This window comes from Puma concolor, chromosome D1 (assembly GCF_028749965.1).
Source record: "Puma concolor isolate L17-30 chromosome D1, mPumCon1.1.hap2, whole genome shotgun sequence".
Classification (NCBI taxonomy): Eukaryota; Metazoa; Chordata; class Mammalia; order Carnivora; family Felidae; genus Puma; species Puma concolor.
Genome location: NC_141676.1, coordinates 51,409,678 through 51,429,877, shown reverse-complemented (window position 1 = coordinate 51,429,877; position 20,200 = coordinate 51,409,678). Strand labels below are relative to the sequence as shown.

The 20,200-nt window shown below is 50.6% G+C and overlaps 1 protein-coding gene across 5 annotated transcripts in view; it reads left to right on the top strand.

Annotated features, from left to right (window-relative positions):
- PPFIBP2 (PPFIB scaffold protein 2) overlaps positions 1-20,200 on the top strand; it is a 144,855-nt gene that overhangs the window by 3,892 nt on the left and 120,763 nt on the right. Inside the window, exon 2 of one of the 5 annotated variants that reach the window (XM_086678075.1) lies at positions 14,840-14,854. The exons of the other annotated variants lie outside the window; for them this stretch is intronic. Coding sequence (XP_086534201.1) covers positions 14,840-14,854 — 15 coding nt within the window. The remainder of the gene's footprint in view (positions 1-14,839; positions 14,855-20,200) is intronic. 5 annotated transcript variants of the gene reach the window in all.

The window sequence follows — 20,200 nt, the reverse complement described above, 5'->3', positions numbered from 1 at the left end:
CACCCACTCTAGACTCTTGTGTGCAGCCCTACATCTAGCAGATGTCCAGGAAGAGTTTGTGATAAACATGGGCCTGGAGCTGGCTGGTTTTGCAATGTCTGCTTCAGTAAAAGGGGAAAAGAGTAGGCTATTCTGCACAGGTGATGAGGGAAGAAACAAGAACAGAACCTGAAAGACTGGGACAAGCCCAGTAAGGAGTGTCCCACATGGCTAGAGTCAGAGGGTGGAGTGGGGAGGGGACACTGGGAGAGGTGAGACTGCAGTCTTAGGCTGGGGAGAGGTCAGGGAAGGCCTTGAGCATTGAAGCTAAGGAATTGACATTTTCTTCTCATGATATTGAAGGCCTTTTGGTGTGGAAAACACGTGGTGAGCTCTCTGCTTTCAGGAGGATTCAGGGCTGAAAAGGGCAGGTTGCAGGACCAAGGAGCAACTTCCTGTGAGAATATGCTCTTGGAATAACCCATAGAGGTAGCTTAGGGTGTAAATCAAGGCGATGGCAATAGAGATGGAGAGTGAGTGATCTTGTCCAGAAATCCTGCAGGATTTGGTGACTGACTGGATTTGAGGGAGAGGGAAAGGCATCAAATTGGACACTGACACTTTGTGCTAATGTGCTGGGAGAAGAACGAGGCATTGTTAGTAGCATGAGAGCAAGGAGGAGATTCTTGGAAGGGGGAAGGGAAATGAGGATGGTTGATTCCTTTTGGAATCAGAAGAGAGCCTTGAGTAGTTTCTCATATCACACACACACACATACACACACACACTCACATACACACACACACACACACACACACACACAAATGGTGAAGCTACCCAAAGGAACCTATGCAGGGTCACCTGCTGCTGGTGGCAGAAGCCAGGCCTCCTGGCCCTGTGGCCTGGGCCTCTTTGTAGCACTGTGAGTTGGCCAGAGAAGAGCTGCCAGAGGTCCAGATGGAGATTCCATTAGGCAGTGAAAAATGGGAAAAAGACCAGGTTTAGGGTGAATTCAGTCTGCAGAGCAGCTAAAGCTGGAATCTTAGAGGTCAAGAATTCAGAAGGTAGTCTGTTGGTAGCCATTGCCAATGGGGGTTTGAAGGCTCATGCGTCCTCCTTTCTGTCCTATGGCCTACTATATGTGGGCTGATGGAAAGTAGGGAGTGTTTTATGGTATGGACACTCATACTTGTTAGTTCTCCATGTTGGTACATGTGTATCGAATGGTTTTTCTGGGAATACAACCACCAATCTGTCAGCTCTGTGGAAAGATATATTCCAAAACCCCCACACTTTTGCCCCCCCCCCCCGACAAAGTTTAGGGACACATCCAATGAGTCCCGAGAAGTGGCCTGTGCAGTGTTGGAGTGGGGGGTGGTGGGTGGCACCCATCCGGGGAAGGCATCCAGCCTTAGGGACCTCGTTCCTCCAAGCAGAGGCCTGTGAGTAGGGCCAGTGTCAGGGGGCCAGATGGATGGGGGAGGCCCATAGCTGTCAGGGGAGGGGAGAAGACCTTATCTAGAATCTGACTGATGCCTGGAGACTCAGTGACCCTGAGGCTGGATTTCCTCTCCTCCTCCTCTCTCCCTTCCACACCTTTCTGTCTGGCCAGGTCCCTCACTCTCCAGCCTCCCAAGGACAGGTCCTGCCTTTGCCATGGCACAGCGTCACCTTAGTTTGCTAAGACAGAGCTGGGCTAATGCATGTCAAACACTTAGATTATTGCCTGGTATGTGGTAATTGCCAAGTGAAAACAAAGACAAGGAAGCCTGGGGTTCAACTTCGAGGGAAAACTTGTCAAGCCTCCTGGCTCTTTTGAATTATGCAGCTGGATCTCTGGGAAGTTTCTACCTTATCTTGTTTTGATTTTTTGTTTTTGTGCTATTAATTAATTAATTAATTTATTTATTTTTACTGATACTAAAATGGGTGCAGGGCCTTCTCATCCATGGTAAAGAATCAAGGATAGCCATGGATTGCAGACTTGGGACTTGGGCTGTCCAGGAATGACTCAGGAATGACTTATGCAGAGGTGAGTGGGTGGAGGGCCTTCTGACAAATCTCCAAGAACAGATTCTTAACCCAGGTGAGGCTGTTCAGGGGAATTGATGGCAGCCTGGCCTCTCCTCAGGCCTATAGCTGCTGAGCCGGTCTCAGGCGGCTCTGCTTTGGGTATATCTGTTTCTTCCTGGTGATGAGGACAGGCATAAGGAGGGGTTCATCCAAAATCCTAGGGTTGATCTCTGTCTGCTCAGGGACAGCCACTGCTTGCTGGTTGCTGGGAGTGTGCTCAGTGGGCATAGTCAGAACTCCTGCCCAGACTCCCGGGTGAAAACGTAAATCCACGGTGAGTTGTGTGCATGGTTGGAATGTACCAGTCACATGTAGCTGGGCCTCTCAGCTGGGCAGGGACCACTCTAACTGGGAGGGCCACCCTTATGACTGCACTGCTATCCCAAGAAGTCTTAGCAAGCTTCTCCAACCTGCTTCTGGCAGAAAAGCCCAGAAATCTCTGCCAAAAGGAACTCTTAAGGTTGATAAACCATGCGTGTGTGTGTGTGTGTGTGTGTGTGTGTGTGTGTGTGAGAGAGAGAGAGAGAGAGAGAGAGAGAGAGAGAGAGAGAGAGAGAGAAAGGAAGGAAGGAAGGAAGGAAGGAAGGAAGGAAGGAAGGGTGGGAAGGAGGAAAGAAAGGAAGGAAGGGAAAGAGAGAGAGAAAGAGGTAGTTGTATAGGAGCCAAAGGTCTGTTGTAGGGATTAGGGAAGAGAGGAGGGCAGAGCCACAGCTGAGGCCAGGAACACCAAGAATCAGTTACCTTTGTTTCTTACATGCACTCGTGGCAACTCCACTCTCTTCAGGGGCAACAGTCCTTCTCCCAACACAGGGCCTTGCTTCCCCTGAATCAAAGAGGTTTTTGCAGGAATAGCTAGCTGGACACTGCGTGGCTTCACCAAGGCAAAAGAGGTGTCGGCAGACTGGCCCCACGGAAAGCTGCCTCCAGAAGAAGGATATGGGGGGCTTCCGGCTTTGATGGGGTTTACAAAGGGCTTGTCTCATGAGGTGGGTGATATTATTCCCATTTCACGGGAGGCAAATACGTGCCAGAGAAGTGATTTTTTAAAAAAGACCCAGAGTTTTAGATTTAATTTATTGTCCAAATTGGGACACTCAAGAGAGAAAGGAGGCAGACAAATGCTGGGTGGGGTCCTGGGGTGACAGGACTATCTTGGGTGTACCAGGGATGTGGTGTCGAACTCCAGATTCAGTAAGCAACCAGGTCAGGTTAGGGGGGGGGGGGTGGTGGTGGCTGGGGGACTGGAGAGAGAGGATTGCAGTAGGGGAAGGGGAGACGTTAGAACTTGAATTTGGACGGGAAAGGAAGATTCTTCTTAATTCAACATTTTACCAAAGCAAAGGAATAGTTCTTGGCTCTGACACCTGACCTTGACTGGATGTCATGAAAAAGTTTTATTACATAAGCTCTTCCTGTGACCAGCCAAGACATCTGGTTCTTCTATGCAGTGCCGCTCACCCGGTAACAACAACAACCACCCTGTGAGTCCGTCTAGGTTTTCGCCGCGCCAGCTCACTGGAACTGCATAGTGCCTCGGGCGGGGATTATTGTCCTGCTTCTGGAGATGAGGAAACTGACTCCTGCCTATCCCCCTCCTTCCAGCATGGCGGGCAGCAGGTGTTCTCCACCATGAGGACCTGGCCTCCCTGATCTCCGAGGTCCCTGCTAGCTCTAGAGTATGGACTTTGAACCAGACAGGCCTCCCTTTAAACTCCCCTTAAATCCCCCTGTACACAGATTTTCTGTCGCTGCTTTGAGCTTTAAGTTCCTCATCTGTTAAATGGGAACAATAATAAGCCTATTTCATTTGGTTCTTGTGATGATGAAATGAGAGGATGCACATACCGTGTTGCCTGTGGTGCTTGGCTCATCCCATGTCATCCTCTTCTCAGGAAGCCCGGAAAAAACTACGTTGTCAAGAAGAGTGATTTATATCATCTAGCGGGCTTATTCTGAAACTTCGGAGCAAGTAGCGTTCTCTGGGCCTCTAGGTGTGACACGGAAGGGGCAACCCTGGTGAAGGTGAGCAGGGAGTCCATAAGGCAGAAGTACATGGCAGCCTGGTTTCAGATGGCTGGTCACCCATGTATAGGATGAAGGCAGCAGAGAGAGCTGAGCACCCAAACCAGCTCTGTGAGATGTGGCATGTGGCAGGGAGGTGCAGAGTCCTGCCTGCAGACTCCAAAAATCAATGGTGTGAGTTTCCTACCTGACCATGTGGAAAAGCCCATATAGGTTGCCTTAGCCTGGTTGCATTAATAGAAATACTGGCTTTAGACCTTGCTAGAAGATCATCCCACTTTTTCCTGCACTGGCCAAGGCTGGACACACCACACTCTGGGAGTAGGTGGAGGAGGGATGCTCTCTGCTGCAAAGCTGGAGTCTGTGCTCTGCAAGGTTTGAAAGGACTTGAGAACTGACAGGAAGACACCAGGGCCATGACTGATTTTCAGGTCGGACCTATCTTGTTGTGTGTTGCTCAGAGGGCAGAGTTGGGAGTCCATGGTGGTGATGGGAGAGAGAATTAGAGAAGAGGCAGATTTCAGTTCGCACTGATGTAAGAAATTCCACAGAATTCACGCTGATCTTTAGGGGGAGGCAGCAGTCTTACAGCCTGTGTTGTGGTCTATGTAAAGAGGGCGTTGTCCAAACGGTATTGGTTAGAGAGAAGTTTGCAAAATAGTAGGGGAGGCAGATTTGCTGGGAGGTCTAACTAAGAGAACGGCAGGACTGTGGGGGATAGTTGGCTTCTGAGCAGAGATGAGTTGCAGCAAACGCAGGGTGGGATGAAGGTGGGAGGCCGGGAGGGGGTGGCTGCAAACTCTGCAGGACTTTCTCTGTCCCAAGCCACAGGCCAAAGTCCTGCCCTGTAACAGGGTTTGGGAGAGAAGCTTTGTGGCCTGAAACTCTGAAGCTGTGACCCCAAAGAAGTGATTAGACTCTGCATTCTCTGTTCATGCCTACCTTGGCTCAGCCACCTATCCGGGGCTCGAAGTCTCTTACAGACTCATGGTCACCCCTTGAAGATTTTGAGAACACAGCATCCTGGCATCTGAAGAACCTGGGCCATGTGGTCTGAGGCACTGGCTCACAGCATCCTAAGAGGGGATGGCAGGTATAGGAAGGAGACATCCAGGAAGGCACTGGGCACGACACTGGGAAGTCTGACTGTCTGTCTGCAGCCTGGGCTGCAGAGTGAGCTTCCAGCCCTAAAAGGAGCCAGGGAAGGGCTGTGGGCAGCAGGGCCTTATTCAAGTAGGCTGAGGTTTTGGGTGGGGTGTATGGGTGGAGGATGGAGAGTGTTGTGGTTAAGCAACGTGGATGCCTGTGGGGCACGCTATCCTGGCCTGGTTGGCAGGGATGGAGGCCAGGGACGCCCTAAAGTCAGAACTGGCCCACTGGATCTAAGGAAAGTCCCCCTTTCAGGAGCAGAGGTAGAGCATAATTCTAAGTACTCTGGAGGCAATAAACTTGTGACCTCATTTATTATTTCAGGCACTGAATGATTTTTGACCATCCTCTATGCTGAGGACTGGGATGATGGGAACATGAGAGGAGTGAGACATGTCCTCTGCTTGGATAGCACTTAAGGAGTGTACTCCTTTCTCAAAACAGGCAATAATGACCAAACCACAGAGAGAACATTCAGAGAAAGAAGCGTTTGGGGTACCTGGCTTGCTGAGGAAGTGGCATTTGAGATGTGTCTGGAAGGAAAGATGGGGAACAGAGACTCCCCTTCCTCTGGGTGAAGGGCATTTCTGGCTCAGGGAACAGCAATGCACAAAGGAAGGTGTGGGGATGGTGAATTAAGAGGCGGTTGCAGACAACAGCCAGGGGTTTGCTTTGGCTACAACTGAGGAATGGGGTTATATGGGTAACTGGGATTGGAAATCATCATTTATTAAGTCCCCGCCAGGCGTCAGGGACCGAGCACAGAGCCATCTGTGCTGATGTACATCTCACAGGGGCCTCTCAGGGCTTTCACCCAGCAGGAAAAGTGACTTTCCTAAGGTTCCCTAACTGGCAAGAGGCTGAAATAAGACTTACGCCTGGTCTACCTGATCCTTAAACCCATGTTTTTTCCACTCTATCTTGCCACCATGTTGAGAGGTCAGATTATTCAGAGTCTTAAATTTACCATGAAGATCCAATTCTTCATGTTGAGGCGGGAAGTTGGTCAGTCTGCACGTGTCGGATGACATTAACCTGTGAGAAGCACTTGGTGGACGTGACCAGATTGTTAAGGATACACAGCCAGCCCCAATAAGTATATATGTACACACACAAAGACCTATTTGGAAGTAAGTCTCTAAAATAGTAGGAAGTTGCATAGTTCCATGGTGCCATAGAAACTGTTACTTCCTGGGGCACCTGGGTGGCGCAGTCGGTTAAGCGTCCGACTTCAGCCAGGTCAAGATCTCATGGTCCGTGAGTTCGAGCCCCGCGTCGGGCTCTGGGCTGATGGCTCAGAGCCTGGAGCCTGTTTCCGATTCTGTGTCTCCCTCTCTCTCTGCCCCTCCCCCGTTCATGCTCTGTCTCTCTCTGTCCCAAAAATAAATAAACGTTGAAAAAAAAATTAAAAAAAAAAAAAGAAACTGTTACTTCCTGAGCACCATAGGCAATTGCTGATTTCCTGGCTGGATTCCTCCCACTCTATAAAGTACATGAGAATGGGGCAAGATAACCTGGAATCTAATCTAATTTCTATAAAAAGCCTCTTGGCTTAGCTACTTTATCATTAGTGACAAGTTGCCTACAACCCACCTCATCTGTTGGAGACCCCAGGGTGTCAGCCGTAAAGGGATATGTAAGATGGTGCTCTGGATTGGGTTGGAAGGTGGGGTGAGGGACTAGAGTCAGAGAAACCTCGGCAGTAACCCAGGTAGGGGTGTGGGGGTGGAGAGAGGCCAACACTGTTCAGTAAACTGGCTGGGAGCCTGCCTGTGCAGGGGTGTCGAGTGGGGGCTGGGGTGCCTGTGTGAAAGGAGAGCACCGTTTCCACCAAGCATGTTCAGGCTCTGAGCAGGTGGGTGCTGGTGGTGGCTGCCTGCTGAAGGTGGGCTCCTTCCTTATCTTGTATGCTATAGAGCTAGCCAGTCCTTATTGCTGATTGTGCCTGTGTCTACCCAGGGCCCCATCCTCTCTGTTCAGCTTGGCTGTACAGCCGGAGCTCAGAACCCAGATCCAGCCACAGCCTCTTCTTTAGGGTGGACCCGGGGTCCTTCGGGCTGCCCAATGGGACGCTTCCCCTCAGCCTGGAGAGAAAGCCTGAGAAGACCACCTTAGGGAGGCTGGGTACAGATTGGGTAATATCTGGGCTGCAGAGACTCGGGATCTCATGTTAACAGGAGACTTCAGGTGGGACAGTGCCCTCCCTCTGTGTCCTGCCTACTAATCAGGAGCACTTTGAAAACTGTTAAGGGCTGCTCCAGGGTCATGAATCTAGTCCTCAAATGTCATGGTTATTTGTATTTGAGAGAGAATTTTATTTTATTTTTTACTTTTTTTAACGTTTTATTTTTTTAAATATGAAATTTATTGTAAAAACCACATAACTTTCGGGGTGCCTGGGTGGCGCAGTCGGTTAAGCGTCCGACTTCAGCCAGGTCACGATCTCGCGGTCCGGGAGTTCGAGCCCCGCGTCGGGCTCTGGGCTGATGGCTCAGAGCCTGGAGCCTGTTTCCGATTCTGTGTCTCCCTCTCTCTCTGCCCCTCGCCCGTTCATGCTCTGTCTCTCTCTGTCCCAAAAATAAATAAACGTTGAAAAAAAAAAAATTTAAAAAAAAAAAATAAAAAAAAAAACCACATAACTTTCAACAGAGAGCAAGAGAGGGGAGGGGCAGAGAAAGAGAGAGACACACAGACTCTGAAGCCGGCTCCAGGCTGTGAGGTGTCAGCACAGAGCCCAACGCGGGGCTTGAACTCACGAGCTGTGAGATCATGACCTGCGCTGAAGCCAGACACTTAACTGACTAGGCCACCCAGGTGCCCCTGAAAGAGAATTTTAAATAAATCTAGCGACAGTTGAATGAGGGATGGCGTGAGAAGGCTTCCACAGGCTACATGAGACCCACGTCTTGTTGCATCACTGTCACACACCACGTATGGCAACCTTTCCTAAGTAATCCCGGGAGCAATTGCCCGTTTGGCCATAGGTAGGTGTTCTGTGAGAGTGTGATGTCCACAGGGAGCAATTGTGGGGCCTCTCTGGGCCACCAGGACAACTTGACCATCTTCTGTCAAAGCCACCTCTGAATTAAATGGGCTCTCCTGACACCAGTGCCCAGGGCCAGGGACCTCCTGCTCCATGAATGTGGTCAGGACATGGCCCTTCCTGCCCCCAACCCCAGGAGCCCAGCTTCAGCTTCAGCCTCCATGTTTGGGGTCTCCCAAATCCATCTCCCGGCTGTGACTTCTCTGCCAGGTGCCTGCCTGGCCCGTGAACAACATAAACCCTGCCTGCTCACTGTCCCAAAGTGAGGTGCCTGAGAGACCCTGGTGGAATGGCTGAGAAAGCTGCCAAGGGGCTCTAAGAGTAAGCACAAGATCAATGGGACACTTTCTGCTCTGGAAGACTTGGTGGCCTGGACCTTTCTGTCCAATACTGCTAGAGAATCACAGAAAGTTTGGAGCACGTGTGCTGTGTTTGTAGCCCCAGGGTCTGCCTAACTGGGAGCTGGCTCCAAGGGATTTGGTAACTTCTCAAAGGGAGTCAGTGTCATGTATTTTTTCCCCTAACCCCAGCAGTTAGGGCCTGATAAGAGGTCTTGGCCAAGTCCGTCTTCTGGAATAGTGCACCTAGGGACATGTTCTCTGAGAGGAGAGAGGCAACGTGTTGCAAATCTACTGGGCCGGGCACTGAGCGGGGTGGTTTACTCTGTCCTCTCTCGTAACCCTCCGGCCAGCCCTGTGTGAGGCAGGTATTATTATCTCCATTACATAGTAACCTGAGAGGTTAATATCTATTACCCAAGATCAAAAACTAACCCAGCTCTAAGGAGCAAAGCCAGGATTTAAACGCAAGTCTGACTGCAAAGCTTGGACTCATTCTACTGCCTCCCCCTGCTCCTCTCCTTCCTCAGGGGCATGGGAAGGAGTGCAGGAGCTCGGAGTTCGGAACAGGGGTGGCAGGGGGCAGGAGGGATCTCCTGTTGGTACTTCCTTCCCCTGCTATGGGTCCTTTCTACCCTTTCACTATGAATCTGAGAAATTGCTGGGGGATCTCCCATGGGAAATAGCCCTGCTGTATGGACAAGAAGTGAGAAATATGGAGAGAGGCCCCCAGGAGCAATTGCAGATGCTCCCACCACCCGGGGATCAGACCGACTGACTTCCAGGAGCGAGACCTCTTGGGCACCTGGAGAAGGGAATTCTCTAACTGGCTTGTCTTTGGTCTGCAGGAGTATGTGTGCAATGGCAGATTCCTGGATCACTTTTCTCGGGAAAACCCCCATATCACTCTGGCCTAAGTGCTGTCAGGGGCAAATGTCTTGTGATAGGTGAGCTGAGATTAGTGCCCTGGGCCTTGCCCTCCTTCCCCCCATCACACGCTGGAGTTGTTGAATTGCGTTGAAGAGGAGACAGCTGGGCCCAGGGCACTTAGCTCCTTGAATGCAGCTTAAGAGCCGGTCAGCTGCCATGTCTCAGAGTTTCCTCCTTGAAGCCCAACAAAGTCTGGCCTTGATCCCTGGTCATGTCCCATTTGGAGCTGACTTGCAAAGATAGATAAAGGACTATGAGGAACTGTCCCTACCTGGATGTTGTTTAAGTCTTCCTTAGACTGACAGGGATGGGGAACAGGGCCCCACATCTCTGGAGAGGAGGCCCTGTGTCCGCAGGTTAGTGTGTCCGGGATCAGACTGGGGCGGGTCCTAGCTTGTTAGCCCTGCCATAACAACACACACAGATTAGCTGGACTAAATGACAGAAATGTGTTGTCTCTCAGGTGGGAGGCTGGAAGTCCAAGATCAAGGTGTTGACGGGCTTGGTTTCCTCTGAGGCCTCTGTCTTTGACTTGTAAATGGTCATCTCCCTGTGTCCTCACATGGTCTTCCCTCTGTACCCATCTGTGTCCTTATGAGAACACCAGTCATGTTGGATTAGGGTCCACCCCCATGACCTCGTTTTAACTTAATTATCTCTTTAAAGAGTATGCTTCTAAAGATAGTCACCTTCTAAGGTACTGGGTGTTGGGACTTCAACATACGAATTTGGGGAGGGGGATACGCTTTGGCCTATGACAGGATGTTTCCCAAATCCTCAGTGAACAAGCCTCCGTGTCCTGGTGAGGTAAGAGAGGCAGTCACTGCTGGTCCTGCCGAGGCACCAGGAGAGGAAGGTAGGCCCAACGCAGTCAGTGCAGGAGGCTTGATTGGCCTTGTCCAAAGGCTCAGCCCCGAAAAGTCCAGGCCGGGCAGTTCCCTTGTAGTCTAGGCTCTCTAGCAGCAGTGGGTTCTGTGTGCCGTCTTCATCTGCCTCCCATGTTGCCCTCAGGCCTCCAGTGAAGACAGAGCTGCTAATACCCTACTAATGAAAACCCTCCAGCCCAGGCCTACAGAGGAAGCCCCTTTCTCCTGACAGAGGCAGGAGCCAGGCTGTCCTTGCCAGTGCACACAGCCTGCCTTTAGGGAAATTCCCTGGTCTCTTACTGGTCTAAACGTTTTCCCCCCCAGTGCAAAAAGAAAACTGTTGCATCGATTCAAAATTAAACTGTTTGACAAGTGTTGAAATGAAGCCTCAAAAGACAGAATAAACTTTGATTAATCCAGTTAGTATTTACCTAAAGCCTGCCAAATTCTGGGGTCTGTGCTCCCCCCGAGCCAGCTTGGGAGGCACATAGGAGGTAGCCAGCTACAGGCTACAGTTATGTATGAGGCCCCTGAACATTCTAGATGATAGAGAAAACTCGCCAATTCAGATCTGTTTTTTTTTTTTTTTCTTGTTGCTTAGCATTGTAAAATAATAGAATAAGTGGAAATGCCTGGTTTTATCATCTGTTAGGGGAAGTTACGTTCTCTTCTCCCATCAGTCCTGTGGAAATCTACCTGCATTCACCACTTGTCCCTAGGTTGTGCCAGGGCCAAGCACGGTCAAGTCATTCTTACAGCAGAGCTCCTTCACCTCTGAGGATTAGTCCACGAAGAGGGGGTCTCGTGTACAGAGAAAGTGAGAGAGGAGAGGCTGCCATGGACGGCTCCCCACCTTTATTCAGAAAGGTGGCCAAGCTCGCTCATGCTCTTTCTCACATGCCCCTCCTCCTTTTGCCCTCCACTCAGTGCACACACCTAACATCTTTCATCAGCTATCATATACTGAGTGTCTACCTGTGTGTCGGGTTCACGGCTGGGCTCTGAGGATGGGAAGGTGAATAGAACATACTCCTTGCTCTCAAGCATTTTAATTTAGAAGAGGAGACAGACATATCGAGGACTTGGACAACCAGAGCCGTAAGCAAGTTGATGCAGGTGAGTACCAAGTATGGCAGAAGCAGAGAGGAAGAGCCAGCCAGCACCTTCAGGCACCGGGGGGTGATGGTGTCAGGAAAGGCTTCCTTGGGTCGGTACATTTGGATAAGGTCTTAGAATGGGTGAGATTTAAAAGTATAGCTGGAGAAAAGCACCCCAAACAGAGGAATAGGGAAATCCTTCAGTTATTCAGGGAGTAGGAACTGGCTCAGTGGGGTTGAACTAAGTGTGGTGAGAAGTGCAGCTGGGAAGGTGGATCTTATAAGAGGGCTCAGATGGCTGAGCTAAGGAATACAGCTTTGTTCCTGAAGCAATGGGGAACCATGGAGGGTTTGGGAGCAGAGGAGTAATGCCTTGGGAAAGGTGGGTCGGAGAAGAGTCATCCAGAAGTAGGAAGCCTAGAGGAGGCAGCTTTGGCAATCAGGGAGAGGGTGGAGGCAGGGTGGAGAGATGATAAGTGTCTGAAGGAGAGTGAGCTGAGCCTTTGGTCATTTGATCGGGTGTTAGGATCTACAGAGAGCCTGAATGGCCCTGTACAAGAAGCACCATTTGTGTCACTAGGAATTGAGGTTCAAACCCCAGTTCTGGTTCTCTTGATCCCCAGCAAGGAAAGGTGGAATCCTGTGCCCCCCTCTGGAAAAGCTCAGATCCCTAAGTGCTAGATTAAAAAAACAAACAAACAAACAAACACAAGGAAACCTTTGTTATAAAAAAAATTCAAACACACACAAAAGTAGAAGAAATCATATAATGAATCAATTTACTTATCAACCAGCTTCAACCATAAGCCTTTGCTGGTTATATTTTTAGGGGATATTTTTTGTGATGAAGCTTCTTGAAAGTATTCATGTTGAGGCTACATTTAAAGCATTTCTCTGAGTCTATCTATCATCAGGTTGAGGCACTGAAATGACTTGATGTCTGTTTGTTCCTCCTTGGAGGTGAGATTGTGCATGTGTGTTCTCCGCTGTGAGAAGGGCAGTGAGGGCAGCCTTCTTTGTGTTCTGGGGCTGAGGAAAGACACTTCTAGCAGTGCCCATCAGCGGGTAAGGTTCTGTTGCCAGGGGGCAGGTGAGGTGTGGACGTGGGAGAGAGTGGAGGCATGGATGGCCTTCGGGGGGCAGTTTTCAGGGTTGGACACCCTCATTATCCACTCACTGAAGGATGCCTGTGGCCTGAGAGCCTGGTCTCTGCTGAGAAAATTGACAAGACTAATCTATAAACTAAATAGCAATGAACTAATTCACTCTGGCGGGCATTGCCCAGTGGCCACAGCACAAACACCTGTCCTCCTAGACTGCCCTCCTGGCATTTCCCACAGGTGGATTACAGGGTCATCTGCAGGTTGCTGGGGATCCAGGCTCCCTGACAGAGGGCACTGTGTGAATGGTAGGGGTCACCCAAGCTGCTGTGGGGCCTCCTTGCTAGTGACGAGTACTCATACCTCCAGAGATGATGTACTGGTCACCAGTGTGCCATACAGACCAACACAGACCAGTCCTTCTATGGCCACTGCCACTTCATCCTTCACTAAGTGACCCAGGTTGGTGCGCGTTTGATAATTATTTGTACTGCGTAAGCGCTGTCTGGTTTTAGCGCCAACTGAAAAATAAGAACAAGAATCAGACAGATGGAGACTAACGTATCAGCTCTGGGGCTAATAAAGATGTTGAGAATGGCCAGTAGGGCTCCCAGTGCATCCCTTTCCTTACCTGGCATATCTACCTAGGCCAGAGATCTGGAACAAGGCAGCTCTGGAAAAAGAGAGGGAAGGGTGGGGGTTCCTTCCCCCATTCCCTCAATCAGATACTTAGCGGTCCAAGAAAGAGGATGTCAGCCCCTGTTGGATATCCCCATGGCAACACGAAACAACCAAAACGGAGGTGTGAGCAAGTTGTGGGTCAGCAGAGATGCTCTTAGACAAGTAGGGGTAGGGATGCTGTCATAAAGGAAGGAGAATCACCTTGAAGAATTAGTTTCGATGGATAGAGACTAGCGAAGGGACCATTAGTTTGAGGGGACGGCATGAGAAAGACACTGCAAAATGAGAATGCCTTCCTATGGCTGGAGTATCAAGAAATCAGAAGGGTACAGTTGGAAGTGGCCAGGCTTAGCGAGGAAGTGCTGCAGAGTGGTTAAGAATAAGACCTTGGAGTTGTACTGCCCGGGTTCAATCCCATCTCCACTGCTTCCAGGATGTGTGATTTGAGCAGTCGTTTAACCTCTGCAAGTTTCGGTTTCCTTGTCTGTAAAATTTGGATAATAATAGTTTATAAATATTGAGGTATGAGACACACATAAATATTTAGCTCGGTGCAGAATGAGTGTTTAAGAAATGGCAGCCGTTAGTATTACCATCATGTGTCCAGGACAATTTGGGGTAAGCTAACAGATGCTTAGATGCCAGACTCATGAGCTTGGATTGCTGTGGGAGAGGCCAGGTGAGAGGAGGCCCTCCAAAGCCTAGGTTCAGACACCTGAACACAGCTGGGCCTGCTGTGGGAGGGATGATATGGAGCAGCACCTCCCTGTCCAGAGCAATCCACAGGGGCCTGTCTGCTGTTTGAAGGCAAGGGCAGGTCACGGGGGAACGCATAGTGTGCAGGTCAAGCAGGCCAGGAGCTACCAAGAGAGAGCAGGACCATGCTGAGAGAGTTTCTGATCATGCTCAATCTCTGGGGCTGCTAAGAAATAGCCAGAAAGCTGAAGAGCATTTGAATGCTTTGGTCTGGAGCTTACAAAAGTAGTCTAGTGTTATGAGTTGTGAATATGGAGGTGAAGTATGGATTGTCCAGGGAGAGACTGTAGAAGAAACAGGAAGAGAGCTGAGCACAGGGACGGTGAGTGGAAGCTGAGACATAGGACATTTAGTGAAGGAAGAGGATCTGGAAGAACCCAGAGAGCTTTTTGTCCCAGATGCCAAAGGAGGAGAGCATCTCATGGGGTTTTGTGTGGATGAGATGCCAAGGAAAGCAATCCTAGCCAACAGTGACTGCCCGTCTAAGTGCTTTACTTGTATGAACTCCTGTAACCTTCACAACCACCTTTGAGACAGGTGCTTAAGTTATCCTCATCTGACAGATGAGGAAGCAGAGGCACAGGAGACCCCTGGCCAGGGAGCATTAGAGACGGGGTCTGACCACAGTCCGGCTCTACAGCTCAGCTTGTGTTTTAAGCCCACCCTTTGCTGCCTCTCACAGGAGTAAGAATGGATATAGCTTGGGGGGTGGGGGGCAGTAGCATCAAGGCACAAAAATGGAGATCTAATGGCAGCAGGCCTGGAGAGAACAGGAGGAGGTGAGAGCTTTGGTAGTGAAGCCAAGGAGAAACATGAGGTGGTGGCTGAAGGAAGGGTTTTAGAAGAGCAGAGGCTTTGATATTTGTGTGGTCCAGAGGAAGGAGTAGGAGAGGGGACAGAGGCACAGTCAGTGTAGAGAGGACACCACTGAGAGCCTGGGCCACAGTGGTACTAGATTAGGGGAGGTTTTAGGAGGCCAGAAGGGGAGTTGAGGGATTAGGTTTCTCACCAAAGAAAGATGTGTGGTAGTTTGCCAAGGCGAGTCTGGTAGGAAGGATGCACCAGATTAAAGATCTAGGTGCAGGAAGATCTGGTGGAGCTGAAGCTCCTGAACTTGCCTTCTCAGGCAGGGGGAGATGGGGTGAGCAGTGACCCGGTGGCATGAGCTGTGGAGGTGGCTGGAGGGAGGTGGGCAGGTGTCAGGGAATGATCTTGTGTGCTGACTGCTGACATACATCAGGCCTCTGCAGTAGGGGGCCTCTCCCTGCTGTCCAGGGGTGCTGAAAGGGGAGATGGAGTCAGAGGAGAGTGTGGGAAGGTTCCTAAGGTGGGCAGTGGAAGGGACAGCCTGCCATGGCCCGGTCCTCGGGGAGGGGGAATTCTGAGTGAGCTTCCCTGAGAAGGTCCTAGCATCCTGCTGCATTATTGCTGGTAAAGGACAGGCAGCTTCCAGGTAGATTCCTTCAGTGACTCCCATTGCCTGATGGGTAAAAGCCAAGTTCCAGAGAGACCGCTCATAAGCTGGTCCTGGCTTCATTTGCTGTCATTCTTTCCCAGTCCTCTGGTCACACCAAGCTGTATGCATTCACGAGCATGCATGCACATGCACGTACACACACCTGTCCCCCAACATACTTTAGGATATGTACACTCCTTACTCCGTTTGCAGCGCGTTCATATTTCTGTGTGTTGCCCATCAGAGATCCTACACTTGCTCCCTGAAACTTTCTGGGATTGCCCATACTTGCACTGGTCACTCCTTCCTCCTGCCGCCTCACCCTGAACATGCTCAGCTTCCCTCTCCCGGGAGTATACCGGGTGCCGTATTGTTGCATACGTGTCTTTCTGGAATCACAGGGCAATCTATGGTGCCCGGCACCTACCAGCTTCCCTTCGACTGATCCCCACTTGTATGAGTGGGTGACACACTGAGCCTTATTATCCACAAAATGATGAGCAAACGGTCAATTTTCAAAACTCAGCTTCTCTTTGAAAGTAACTTCTGTGTGATATTTTACATGTTGCTTGCTTACTGAGCTAGTGACATTGTAATATTGCCATTAGCACTGAATTGCTATCTGAACTTAATTTTAGGGATGATGGGAATTTCAGGGAAACGATGCTTTTCTTCTCACAAAGGAATACCTTGATGACTTTAAAATTAGACCATTAACTTATCCATTTCTGAAGTCGAAGTTGGTAAAGCCAAAGTTTGTTGGCTCTGCTTTATAGATCCCAGATAGAGGCCCAGTTCTACATGGACCCTTCACATTCTAATTGACGTGGATGAGCGATGAAAGCGTTTTGACCCTTGGAAGATAAAGAAGTGGCATTCATTCATTTCCTCTTAGCATCGACTCCAGGGTTTTATAGATGATGCGGGGCAAATAGTGTTTGTTAAATAGATAAATTTAGATAAATAGATAAAAATATATACATTGATTTTTAGGAGTCATGCATCTTTTATGACAGTTTCCTGTCCCATGTTTTCTTTTTTCAAGTAAAATATGATCTTGTAACAGTTGAAGGGGGTCAGGGCAGTGCACAGAATCCCCATGAAGACACTGTATGAAGGGGAGAAGTTAGCAGTGTCTTGGCCCCCGGTGTTTTGAGCCCTGTTTGTTTGGACATGGAAGCCAGCTTCCTGTCTCCCAGCCTTCACTGCTCTGAGCAAGTCTGCAGGACAAGGCAGTATGGTGGGGACAGCAAGCAGGGACTTAGGTGACAGACACACTGGACTCCATGGAAGGACTTTCAGCAACCATGTGACCTCAGGCAGTGTCTTAACATCTTTATGTCTTAGTTGCCTCTTTTGTAAAATGGGGCTGATAATTATAATACATCCCGCACAGGATGGCCAGGAAGATTAAATGAGGAAGTGAGGATGGAGTCTTTTCACAGGGGCTGCTGCTTCTGGCGCGGGCAGCTTTTTGCACACAGGTGGAAACCGCACGGGCAGGAGGTAGCGTGCCATCATCTGATGTCCTGTGGATGGTGGTAGTGGCAGGGCAGGCAGAGAGATCTCCGAGCATGTGAGGTGTTGTGGCTGCGGCGTGGTCCTTCACATCCCAGCCTGGAAGGGGATGCTCATTTGTGTCTACTCCCCAGACTTGATGTTTCCGAGACTCTCAGAAGGAAGCGAGAGAACCTTCCGCCCGAGTTCTCTAAGTGGCTGCAGTGAGCCCCACTGTAGTGAAGACACAGACGTACTTGTTGTAAACACAGTGTTAAGAGGCACGTTGATGGGGGCTTGGTGATACTCTGTCCCCTGGACACCGTCTGGCTCCCCAGCTCCTTCTTCCCAAAGGCAGAGGTTCGGGCCTGGCTGCCTGCCCCTCGATCCCTCTCCTACTTGGAGTGTCTGCATTGCTTGTCTTCGGAGATCTGCCGGGACTCTCCTCCTCAGGCCTGGGTTGAGGCCCATGGCCCTGGTCACTGAGATTGCTGTGGGCTCTTCACCACAACAAGCCCTTGGTTGGGGAAAAGGACCAGCTTGGGGGCAGAATGTTAAGAGCAGAAATGGGTGGTGAGAACAGCCAGAGGAAGGTGAAGCAAGTGTTTAAAAATCTTAAGCAAAGACCTGGAAGGAAACCCAACATCAGCTCTTCAGTGTTCCCGAAGCCCAGAAGGTCAGATGTGCTCCTTGGGTGTGAGCCACGACACCCTCACGCTCTCTCATACCCGTTTCCTGGCCAGACCCCGTGCTCCTCCTTCTGGGCTGGGCTCCTGTGTCTCCTGCTCTTATCTTTGAGGGTGCTGCTTCTCTTAAAAAGCTTGCCATTCCCAGCAAGAGGGAGGATGTCGGCCCTGCTCCTGAGTCCCGGGGACACCTGAGCTGGGAGGAAGTCCCTGGAGGTGAGGTGTCTGCACCTGATGGTACTCACTGCATTCTTCTGAGGAGGGAGTTGAGCTCTGTGGCCTATTCCCTTGCTACGATTGTGTGTTGGTGGGAGAGCTTTTTGGGGTCACGGAGCCTTGCTTGACGGGCTGTGGTTTGATGAGAAGGGCTTGAGCTCTTTGGGTAAGAGCTTAAGTGGAAGCATCTGGGTTTGGATGTGCCAAAGGAGGCTGCTGGAGGAGCAGTGACATGTGACAGGAGTTGGGCCGGGTTTTCAATGGAAGGGCCAGAAAGAAAAAGGACTCCTTCCAGCAGGTTCGGTGGAGCTGGGCTCCAGCACAAATGTTCTTAGGGATCTTTTGGAACTGGCCCCGCAGGGAGTGGCTGGGAATGCCCAGTGCACACAGCTCACTAACCTGGCACAGCGGGAAAGAGACGCTTAGCAAGAAATACTGCCTTTGTCCCCCGCTGGCCCCGGCACTGCCAGCCTGTGCCTCAGCTTAGCGCCCCGTGAGCGGTTCTGGCACACCTCAGCCCCCCGGCCTCAGCTTAACTGGCTGACTAAACACAGCAGCCTGATCTGGGATATTTAGGTGGGAATGAGAAGCCTGTGTGTGAAAAATATGTTTGAAGCTGAAAGCGTCAAACAAATGTTTGCTATCAGACATGACTGATACTGTGATTAGAGCAGTGCAAGTTAAGTGGCTTTTTCTACCTTCAAAGGCTTTCTTCTGTTTCTCCTGTGCAGTTTTTCTTAGGCTACTTCAGCTTCTATTCATTGACAAAAGAAATCAAGGCCCCGCCTCTTCGCTTTTATTAGACTCCGATATTCACTGATGGCATTCCGTAATTCTGATGGCAGCTTCCTCGGCATCCTGTCCCCTCTGTCCTGCTCCAACCCCTCTCCTGTGACAGGACGTCTCTGTGTCCCCTGATCTCGCCTGATGGAAAGTCAATGCCTGTGGCCTTGTCCTTCAGTCCTGATACAAAGCCAGTGTCTGCAGGGCCCTGCTGTTGCCCTGAGGCCATGCGTGCTGCTTTACTGCATCGGCAGGCCCTTCCCTCTGGGGACAAAGTCCTCCAGACTGGACAGGACCTCAGGCCTCAGGGCCTCCCGGGGCCCCTGTCACCCACAGGAGCCTCTCAACTTCCGGTTTACACCAGTGACCTCTTCATTTTTTCCATTTTCTCCTTTTTGGAATGGGAATGTCTATCCACACATGCTCTGAGCCAGGTCCAGGGCTGAACTCTGGGCTTTGGAGACTGGCCCTGCCCACAAAAAACTTAACATTCAGATGAAGTAGTCGCACATATGAGTAGCCAGTGCTCTAGAGAGTTCCAGGTGCTGTCCAGGAAATCTGTCATGGGCATGAAGAGGGGGACTGAGTTGGAGCAGTCATTTCATGGGGGGGATGGGAGGGGCTCCCTAGAATGATGATGTTGGAGCTGGACCTTGAATGAGGAGTAGGAACTGACCAGGGGGAAGGGAGGTCTTGGGCTAAAACGTTGCATGTTGGCGGGGGTGGGGAGAGCTCACAGCAAAAGCAGGTGGGGTGAAATGGTTAGTGCTTGGGGCCAATGGGGCCAAGTGCGGCTGAGAGAATTATTGTTGCTGTGGTTGTGAACACCCAGCTTTATGCAAAGGACTTCTACACACATTATCTCCCTGACTCTCTGTAACCTCACGATGTGTATATTTTTGCCTGCCCTTTGTAAATAGGGAAAATGAAGCTCAGTGATGTTGAGGAACTTGTCCGAGGACCTAGCCCATGACAAGAGGAACGTGGGCCCAAATGCAGCCTGACTAGAGAGCGAATGCTCTTGACTACCTCATGGGTCCTTCACTTTGTCTCTGGGGTATGATCTGGTGAACGGTTGTACAGGTGCTGGAGTGCCTTGATTAGGTTTGTGAAATAGACCCATGCTCTTGGCAGCAGGGTGGAGCATGAGGGCTGTGTGGGGGTGAGGCTGTAGGCAGGCAAGGCAGTCAGAAAGCCATTATGGTTGTTCAGACGGGAGATGATATGTGGCCTGAAGCAGGGTGGAAGATGAGGAGACAGATGTGAGAGCGGGTGGTGAGGGAGACTTTGCTGGATGTGGGTGAGAGGCCAGAAGGCCCCGGGAAACTCCCAGGTTTCTGGCTTGGCAACTGTGGTGGCATCACCAAATTGGGTGGGGGAGCATACTGGGGAAGACCATCTTTTGGGGCCCACCAAGTGTGAAGGCGTGGAGAGGGAGGTGGGCATCAACTATGTGCGGGGGGGGGGGGGGGGGGGGGGGGGGGCGCTGCACCTGGCTTTAGTTTCCTACTGACAATGAATAGTTGTG